We start from the raw sequence: 10,620 nt of genomic DNA, 5'->3' as shown, positions 1-10,620 counted from the left end.
TACTGTACTCTTTATTGTATTATTTTACTCTCTAAAGACATTTTTTCCATGATTTATCTTCTCTCATAACAAATATTGCATATTTTAGGAAAGATTCTAAATAATAAAAGCATGAGTTAGCTCAGAATCAACAGAAGATGCTAAATATATTATGATCCTGGAAAAAAGTTATGAAGTTGTTTTTGTCTTCAGTCACATAATAGAATATTATATACCCTGTTGAACTTTCAGACAGGGATTTACTTGCTAAATTTCCTTATAGTAATTTTTCCTTGTTGAAGTGAACACATTTTCAATGTCTTAAATAGGGGTTTATCTGTGTATGTTTACAGACATATGCACATGCTTAACATAGCATAAATATGATCTGGGATTTATTTTCAGTTATTGCCTGTTTCTAGAATTGACAGGCTCATATGATGTGTTGTATGTCATCAGGTAGGGAATGAGAAAACATTGAGATGCTTCAGCATTTCTTTGTGAGTTTGTATATATTATAGGTCTAGCCTTGCAGACTGCTCTAGCAAACACTATCTTTTCTGGTGAGATGCGATAATCACAGTATGTATGTCATGTAGCTGTGTAATAGTGACACTGAGTTCTTTGAGTGAGTTTTGTAAATGTCTTGTTACTCTGTAGTAACAACAGCTACATGGAGCCCCCCTCCAAGTTTGTTGCCTTCCTGGTTAGCCACAAGATTTTAACAAGAGATTGATTTGCCAAGGAGTTGATTTAGAAAGCACTTCTAAAGGTCATGTTTGATATGTGGTGGGTTTAAGAATGATAATAAATCCTAGACATTGGTTGTTTTGTTTTTGTTTTAATGACTGCTACCTTTAAAGATTAATTATCATAAAAGAGGTATCAGAGAAAAAAGGAAGAACTTGGAGTCTGGGCACTTGGATTGTAGTTGTGGCTCTGCTTCTGACTGCCTCTGTGATCTTGGCCAAGGCATTTAATCTCTTTGGGCCACAATTTCCTCACCTGCTGGATGACAGCATAGAAATAGATAAAAATTGTGATTCTGTGGTCAGTAGTAGCTCATATAAATGGTGGACATAGAAAATCCTAAAGAATTTACAGAGAAATTATTAGAAATACATGGTAGCTGGAGATAAGACATTGCATATTTGTCAGCAAAAACAGAAATTGAAATCTAAAAACTGTCAATTTTAATAGCATCAAAAGTATCAAGTATCTAAGAATAAATACCAAAAAATGTACAAAAGATCTACATAGAAAACTATGAAACATTGTTGAGAGAAATAAAAGACCTAAGTAAATTTTCCACTACTGTGTTTCATGGATTGAAAACAATAAAGATGACATGTAGAAAATCAAAGTGCTAAGAATAGCCAAGATGCTCTTAGAAAAGAATGAACTGGGAAGAGGACTTTATTGGAGATCAAAACTCACTGTAAAGCTAAGATAGTTTTAAGTGTGGTATTTGTGGAAGGATAGATGGACAGATCAGTAGAACAGAGTAGAGTGGACACTTGATTGATGACACAGTAGACAACGGGCAGTCTTGTCAATAACTGGTGCTGGTACTATTGCGGGAAGATGAAATGTGGTCAGTACCTCACGACTGTCTACTGTTGATTTTGTTAGGGTTGATGTTGGCATTGTGGGTTACGTTTTTAAAACATGATAGTTTTAAGTGTGGTATTTGTGGAAGGATAGATGGACAGATCAGTAGAACAGAGTAGAGTGGACACTTGATTGATGACACAGTAGAGAACGGGCAGTCTTGTCAATAACTGGTGCTGGTACTATTGCGGGAAGATGAAATGTGGTCACTACCTCACAACTGTCTACTGTTGATTTTGTTAGGGTTGATGTTGGCATTGTGGGTTACGTTTTTAAAACATGGCCTTTCCTGTTGAAGATATATAATGAGACATTTACAGATGAAACAATATTTCTACAATTTCCTTTAAAATAAGCAAAAACAAAAATTTAAATACAAAGTAGAATGGAAGAGAGTAGCTACAAAACAAGACTGGCAACTCACGGCGAGGGGCAGTGGGCACACACAGTCAGCTGGGTGGCTTGTCCATGTTCCAGGGTCCTGAGGGCCTGGTTGGGTCTCTCCTCGCAGCGGTGGGAGTCATGGCAGGGCAGGCGTTTGGAAAGCTTCTTCCGCTCTTTGAGTATTGGTTTAAGGGAATGCAGCCAAAACTGTAACCGAGGAGGTATTGTGCTTCCAGAAAAATGTCAAGGAAAAGTATCACAAGCAACCATGGTAGCTGTTGGATCAGGCTCAAAGGTAGAAATATAACCAATTAGAATAGAAATTGAGATAAAATTTCTCCCAGAATATGGAGGCAACAGAGTAGTTCTAGACAAGAACTATTTCTTATTTAGAGATGGTGACATTCTTGAAAAGTAAGTAGACTAAAATAAACCAGTATTGAAATAGCATCACGTGAAGCTGCTCCATTCCACTGAAGTTCTGAAATCTTTCATGTAAACAATTTCCATGTCTCTCTTGTAATAATCTAATGATACAAAAAGAAGATTGGCAAAGTGTTAATTATTGAACCTGTCTGTAGGGGTTTATTATACTCTTCTCATTACTTTTGTATATGTTTGAAAGTTTTCATCGTATAAAGCTTCTTAAAAATCAATCTAAACATGAAAAGCACCACAATAAAACTTCTAGAAGGTCACATAAGAGAATATCTTCATACCCTTAGAGTAAAGAAGGATTTCTGAAATAAGACACCAAAAGACTAACCGTATAGGAAGAGATGGATAAATTACAGTACATTAAAATTAAGAACTTGGTTTGATCAGAAGAACCAAGAAAAGTGAAAAACAGCTAATGAGTAGAAGATATTTGCAACATATATAACTAACAAAGGGCTTGATTTTAGAATATGTGAAAACCCATACAATTCAATAAGAAAGATAGCCCAATAAAGGAATAGTCAAGAGATTTGTTGATATACTTCACAAAAGAATCATCAACAAATGTATAGAAGTGTATTTAATCTCAGCAGTCAAGGAAATGCAAATTAAAACCATAAGATATCAATACACACTCCCAAGATAGCTGAAATTAGAAAGTCTGACCGTACCAAGTGTCTCCTTGGTGAGGTGAGATGCTGAGACTCTCACACTTTGCTAGTGGGTGTGAAAATTGGCAAGACCAATTTGGAAAACAATTATGTACTAAAGTTGAACACACTGTATTAGTCCGTGTCTTTTGCTTATAACAGTAATACCTGGAACTGGGTAATTTGTAAAGAAGCAATATGTGTTGCTTATAGTTTCAGAGGTGTGGAAATCCAAAGTCCCGGAAACACATCTGGTGAGGGCCTTCTTTGGTGGTGACTCCAGTGATGCAAGGATCTCACATTGTGAGAAAGGTAGAAGAAAGAGAGAGAGAGAGCTTCTCACACACTCTCCTTTTAAAGCCATCAGAACCACGCCCAGGACCACCGTTAAACCATCAATGTATTAACCCATTCACTAGGGAAAGGTCCTCACAATCTAATCACCTCTTCAAGGCCCCTCCTTTTAGTTACCATAATAGGATTTCCCACCTCTTAACACTGTCACAGTGGGGATTAAGTTTCCAATACATTAAACTTTGGGGGGACATGATTCAATCCATAGCACACACTCATATGACCCAGCATTTCCACTACTAGGTATATACCAAACAGAAATGCATGCACATACACACCAGGAGACATGTGCATAACAGCTTTATTCACAACTTGTTGGGGGTGGCTACCAGTAGTACAGTGGATAAATAGATTGGGGAATATTCATACAATAGAATATTATATAGCAATGGAATGAATGAACTATGGCTATACACAACAGTGTGAATGTGGCTTCTAGCCATAGGTGAGCAAAAGACCCAGACTTAAAAGAATACATACTATAGGGTTCTTTGCTGATTCAGAAACTAGTAAAACAGTAGTTTAGGCATGCTTAGGTGGTAAAACTCTAAGAAAGTGTCTTAGTCTGTTTGTGCTGCTATAACAAAATACCTGAGACTGGGTAATTTATAAAGAACAGAAATCTGTTTTTCACGGTTATGGAGGCTGAAAGTCCAAGATCAAGGCATCAGTATTTAGTGTCTGGTGAAGGTTGCATTTGCCGGAGGGGAAAGATACTGTGGGGCAGAAGGTGCAAGGGCAGAAAGGGGTGAACTCCCTCCATCAAGCCCTTTCATAGAGGCACTAATCTTATTCAAGAGGGGAGGAGCCCTCATGACCTAATCCTCTCTTAATGGTCCCACCTCTTAATACCATCGCATTGGCCATCAATATTCAGCACATGAATTTTGGAGGGGACACGTAAACCAGTGCAGAAAGTAAGAACATGAAAACTGTAAAAGAGAGGATAATGGTTATTTGTTAGGGAGGGAAGGTGTGGTAACAATTAGGAAGGGGAATGAGGTGCTTCTGGAACGCTAGCTCTTTTCTCTTTCTTGGCCCGGGGGGAAGTTACACAGGTATTCAGTTGGTGAGAGAATTTATTGCGCCGTATATTGTTGTTTTGAGCACAGAATTTTTAGAAAATAGCTTATAATATTTGTTCCTATTTTGTATTTTAGAAAAGCAATAACCTTTTTTTAGAAAACAGCCAACCTAAATATGCAAGGCACTTTGTCAGGATTCCTAGCGTGTGTTAATATTCATTGTGTTTATGGGTGGCCACTGGAAAAGGACCGTGGCTGAATCAGCTCACTCTCAGAAGACCTGGTCACAGGAGACCGTTCTGTGAAGGGACGCTGTTCATGCACTGCGATTACAGTTGAGATATCTAGGCATTTGGCCCTCAGTGCAGAGGGAGATGGACTGGGAGCTGCCTCCTGAACATTAATTAGACAGATGAAGCTGATCAGTGAGCTAATTCTGGTAGGACCAGTTTGACTCTGCTCTCCACTTTACCATGATAACGTTCTCATCTACAGGAATGGAAAACTGGGAAGAGGAAGGCTGAGAAAGATGAGCTGGTGGGAGTTATGATATTTTCCACCATGGAGCCAGAGGCACCTGACCTGGACTTACTAGAAATGTAAGAGACACTGCCAAACACCATTCTTCTCAGTCTGCACCCGCCTCCTTTGGTTTACGGGTCTTGGCCAGTGTAGTCACAACTAGGATTCAAACTGTCAGACTAGAGTGTGTGAAATGAGCGGGGTTTGTAATCAGATGACAAGGGAAACATCATTTGTACATGGAAGTTCTGTCTTTCTAGCTATAACATGAGATTAAAATCTGCCTCCTTTTACCTTGAAGTCAGTGACTTCATAGTTGACACAGGGGTTTGTAATCAGATGACAAGGGAAACATCATTTGTACATGGAAGTTCTGTCTTTCTAGCCATAACATGAGATTAAAATCTGCCTCCTTTTACCTTGAAGTCAGTGACTTCATAGTTGACACAGTGTGTGGTAGTTATTTGTAATAAAGTCTGGTGAAACATAGTGGCACAGAGCCACCTAACACCCACGTACCCTTCAACAAAGCCACGATTGCTTTGAACGTTACCTTGAAGGAAGCAATCTCTAATCTGCTTTTTCTGTATGTTTTATAATCTGTTGTTTTATAACTTAATCAGTTTTGGGTTGTTTTTTTTTTTTAACGTAGGTGCAGTTGAAATTTTGAAGTAGTTTCTTTTCTTTATAAGGATTAATAAGAAGTCTTGGGGTTTTTTTCAATTTTAAAAAGCTTTTTTCTTATCATGAAATCATTTCTTATGTGTTACAAAAAATAAAGACAAGAAAAGCATATACACACAATCTTCCAACTACTGAGAGAGAAAATTAGTGTTGGTATGTTGGTCTATAGTCTTCCAGCCCCTCCTCTGTACATATGTAAATACAGGAAAATTCATTTGTTTAAACAAAAATGACCTCACACTATACATTCTGTTTTATAATCTGCGTTTTTTTCATTTAACAGTATATTGTGATGATCTTTTCAGGTTGGTAAATAAACTTTTTACATCCTTAAAGATCTGATATCTTCAGTGTCATTTAGGTGGTTGTGTATCCAGGTTATTGTCTGTTTCCTTAAAGTACTTGTTGGAATGAATGAACAGCTGCCATTAGCAACCCAGATTATTCTTTTATAGATTTGATGGTATATCCAGTGATTAGAATTTCACTAAATAAGACATTCGAGAAATGATTGTTTTATTTACCTTAGAATAGCTTTAGTTAAAATTCACAAGAAACTGATGAGGTGGGGAAGGAAGCAAAGTTAAAATATAAATGGCAGATTTTTAAGTAGTTCTTTAGATATCTGAGTCAAGCCTGTTTTTAAGACTAATTTAATTAAAGGACAGTTGTTATAATGCAGGAAAACAAAGTACCTGTAGTTATGTTTGGTCTGAGTCCCCTGACAACACTGGTTTTTCTCCTCCTTGCATGACCAATGGCTGTCTTTACCCACAGAGAACAGAAGTGCGATGCTGTTGGGAAATTCACCAAGGCCATGGATGATGGCGTGAAAGAGCTGCTGACTGTGGGGCAGGAGCACTGGAAGCGGTGCACAGGACGTAAGTGCCACTCCTCGAGGCTGCAGTGGGCTCTGAGGTGGCCATGCAGGTTCACTTGTATGACCCTTGTCATAGTGGGGAACCTTCCATCTCAAGCAAAAGTGAGTTTGGTGAATTGCAGTAACGTCACTCCTACAACTCTTTGCTTAACCTCACTTCTCCACCCTTGTTAGATAATAGAAATGGGCACTAACAAAGCCAGTTCAGGAAATCTCATAAAAATTACTATGTTAGCTTATTATAAGTTCCAGTCATTTTAGGTTTTATAATTTATGGAAAATTAATCTTTTTTGAATATTTAGAGACTGCTTATAGTTATTTTAAATCTTATGATTTTACTTTTTAATCTTCATTCATTTGGTAAGATGATGCATATTTAAATAAAGCCATAATTTTTAGGAAACACCAGTACAGTTGGTAGTAAAAAATATATCAGACAGGCCAGACCAGGAGCACCATTGAGAAAGAATGGGCTGTCAGTCGGGGCTTTCTGCCCACCCTCCACAACCTTAAGGATTCTGGCTTCCCTCCCTTTCTGTCCCTTGTAGACTGTCATTCTGGTGAACATTTTTTCCTTTGTTCCTCAGAACTATGCAGCTCTGTTGTCAAACAGCCCAAGGTCAAAAAGTCCAGCCAAGTGTCCAGCTATGGGGATAGTGCCAAAGGATGCTGCCTGTTACTCCTGAGGCTCACTCAGAATGCTGCAGGTGACTTGCCAGTCCCTGGAGTGCTGGGCTCATCACTGCAGCAGCATTCACACAGACGTCTTTGACCACTTTAGACTATCAGGAGTTTTCCCCTTTTACATCTGCCTTGCCCTCATTGCTAGGACAAAGAGAGAACTGGGCCCCAGCTAGGGGACTGCCTGTGTTGATCTCTGGAGAAAGGGTACTATCAGTCTGTCACTAAGATTTTTCTGGCCTTCGACTCATAACACCCTATAAGAATATAGGTTGTATTCAGTTATTTTTTAGAAATAAAAATGGCTTTTACTCTGACTTATAAAACTAATATATACCCACTTTTATGTCAATCCTTTGGTACTTAGCATAGGAAAGAGCTTAATTATCGTTTTTGTAAAGTTTTTTTTAAGGTGGTATTTTTCCATTAAATGAGGGAAAAAAATCAATTTGAAATCAAAAAATAATTTTAATGAACCGGAAACTAAATGTGGAGTGACTTGTGGATGAATTAATAAGATAGCATAACAAAAGCAGTAGCAATATTAAGATCTATTAAATCCAGACTTGAAAATCTAAGCCTTATATCAGGATTTGTCAAGCTGTGGTCTACAGACCAAATCTGGCTTCGACCTATTTTTGTAAATAAAGTTTTATTGAAAAACAGCCATACCCATTTATTTATGTATTGTCTATGGCAACTTTCATGTTACAATGGCAGAAGTTTCAGCAGAAACCTGTGGCCCCACAAAGCAGAACATATTTGCTATCTGGCACGTTGCAGAGGAAGTGTGCCTGGCCCTGCCTATCCTCTGTCGTTGGCCATGGTACCTCTAACAGTCGCCCTCCATCTCTGCCAATATCAGTAGCCCTCTACCCCCATCTCTGCCTCTACCAATAAATAGCCCTTAGCCATTCACGTATTGTTTTATATCAACAAAACGACGTGTAGTGTACCAGCTGTTCATGCTTGAGGGGCAGACACCAGGAGTGATAACAGTTGTTCCTTTCCCGTGGCAAAGAAATCAGATGCTGCATCCTCGGTACAGACCTAGGCCTGAGAAAATAACATATAAAAGCGCCATTTAGAAAACAAAACCTGGGTTGAGCCTTCGGTCACAGAGAATGACTCATGAGCAAAAGGGGGAGTGATGCTGCTCTCTAAAGTGTAAGTGAAGGAATTGAATTTTAAAAGTGATGAATTAATTTTAGCTGTAAACACAAGGTCATAACAAAGTTATATGTTCTTTGGAAGCTGCTTTTTTTTAAGTGAGTGCCCACCTTATAATCAAATTTTTTAAGGATATCACAAAAATCTGGGATTATAATTTCTTTTAAAGAATTAAATCCCTGTGTCTACTGTCTGGTCAACTCCATGTCCTATATAATCTTTAAGGCCAGATTTATAAAATAGCAAATACTGGCTTAAGACTCCTCTTTTTGGCTGGGAGTGGGTGGGGACCGATCCCTTGTTTAGGATTTGGTTCAGGCATATCTTCTTTCTTCTCTTCTCTCACAAAATAGTTTTTAAAGATTCCTAATCTCATAGGGTGAAAACTCAAGCACACACTCGGTGCAGTGAAGCACACTGCAGGTAGAGAGGCGAACGCTGAGCTACGAAGGGCGCACTCTGTTCTCAACTTAACTGAGCTGATACGGTTTGGATTTGTGTCTCCTGGTAACTGCAGCCTATGGACCTCACTTCAGATTTCTCTGGCCTAGATTTTTTTTTTTTGATGTTAAAATTTTTCGTTTTCTTCATTAATACAGCAGTAAGTGTCCAAATACAAATGATGGTTTCTTTTGAAAGGCAAGAGATAAGTTACATTGAGGGGGACCGTGTGTGGATGCAAAGAAAGGAGCCTAAGACACAGAGACTTTTCTCCAGAATGATCCTAGAATCCTAGAATTTGAGGACCTTCAGAAGGAACTTAGGATCCTGTAGTGAATCATCACATTATACAGATGAAGAGACTCAGACCCTTCCTCCCTGGGCCTGTGGAGTGGGCTGTCGTGTTTTCTCCATGCCTTGGTGCATTCAGTTTTTGTTTTTTCCTTTACCAACTCACAAATAATCATTTATTCATACATAAGAGTGGGAAAGACAATGTATTTGGAATTACACTTGCCAAATCCACCAGTTGTTAGCCGTGTCAGTTATTTGAGCCTTATTTTCCTAACCCTCAGCGTGGAGACGGTGTCTCTGCATCTGGCAGAGGGGTTATTGTGATGTTCCAGTGGGACAGTGTGTGTAAAAGCACTTTGTCAACTAGAAATCATTTAAACGAGCTCCGTTTCACTTATGTTTCATTCAAAGAATGAGAATATGGGAGGAGTAGAGTGCATGATTGGACCTTCATGGAATATATGACAGCCCCTCTCTGGCGCAGTTTCCTGATAGATGAGGAACTGAGGCGTAAAGAGGTCAGATAGATTCGAGCAGCCAAGCAGCGCAGCGCCATGTTGGATGCTCTGCTCATTGAGTGAAGAAAATCTGCTGGCATCGCCTGACCCCCACACCCGAGAAGGGTGCTGCTTCCCCCAGGGAGGGGGACAAAGACCCCCTGCCCCCGGCCCATGAGGATATTGCTGTGAAAAGCTCAGCAGCTGCAGCAGAAACCGGACCAGCACCGGAGTGGCAGCGGCAGCAGCAGCAGCGGTACCGCCTCCTCACCCAGCAGTGGCGGCAGCAGCGGCCCCTCCTCACCTGAACATCAGGGCCCTCCAGACCCAGGCGCCCCAAAATATCAAGCCAAGCTGGAGCCAACGGGCAGCGGCCGCACTCAGACCAGAGACTCCGTGCACTGCCCCCGATTCTCCTCTGAGTCTGCCTGCTCTGTTCATTAGACTGCCCAGTGGAACAGAAGAAATTCTGCTCATTTCATCTGGACTGTGAAACCCCCTGCCACAATGAACAAACATCAAAGAAAAGATACCAGAAATACAAAAAATCAAGAAAGTCACCACCAAAAGATAATAAATCTCAGGCTCTGGATCCTATAGAACAAGAAGCCCTTGAAATGACTGATAAGGAATTTCGAGTGGTAATTCTAAGGAAACTGAATGAGATACAAGAAAACTCAGCTAGACATCATGATGAAATGAGGAAAAGTATACAGGACCTGAAAGAGGAAATGTACAAGGAAATCAATGCCCTGAAAAAAAATGTAGCAGAACTTGCTGAACTGAAGAAGTTATTCAGAGAAATAAAAAACACAGCGGAGAGTTTAACCAGCAGGATTGTGGAAGTTGAAGAGAGAACCTCTGAACTTGAACATGGGCTGTTAGAAATAACACAAGCAGACAAAAAAAAAAAAAAAAGAAAAAAGAATCAAAGGCATTGAAGAAAGTCTGAGACAGATATCAGACAACCTTAAGCGCTCAAATATCCGAGTCATAGGTATTCCAGAAG

General features: G+C 39.5%; 1 protein-coding gene and 1 pseudogene across 1 annotated transcript in view; both read left to right on the top strand.

The window, feature by feature from the left end:
• SNX9 (sorting nexin 9) overlaps positions 1-10,620 on the top strand; it is a 45,809-nt gene that overhangs the window by 22,038 nt on the left and 13,151 nt on the right. The window contains exons 7-8 of the mRNA XM_008589651.1: positions 4,937-5,040; positions 6,425-6,528. Coding sequence (XP_008587873.1) covers positions 4,937-5,040; positions 6,425-6,528 — 208 coding nt within the window. The remainder of the gene's footprint in view (positions 1-4,936; positions 5,041-6,424; positions 6,529-10,620) is intronic.
• LOC103605065 lies at positions 2,113-2,401 on the top strand (annotated as a pseudogene).

Source organism: Galeopterus variegatus, unplaced genomic scaffold (genome assembly GCF_000696425.1).
Source record: "Galeopterus variegatus unplaced genomic scaffold, G_variegatus-3.0.2 Scaffold5568, whole genome shotgun sequence".
Lineage (NCBI taxonomy): Eukaryota > Metazoa > Chordata > Mammalia > Dermoptera > Cynocephalidae > Galeopterus > Galeopterus variegatus.
The sequence above is the reverse complement of the archived record's forward strand: the minus strand, read 5'-3'. Positions and strand labels throughout refer to the sequence as shown.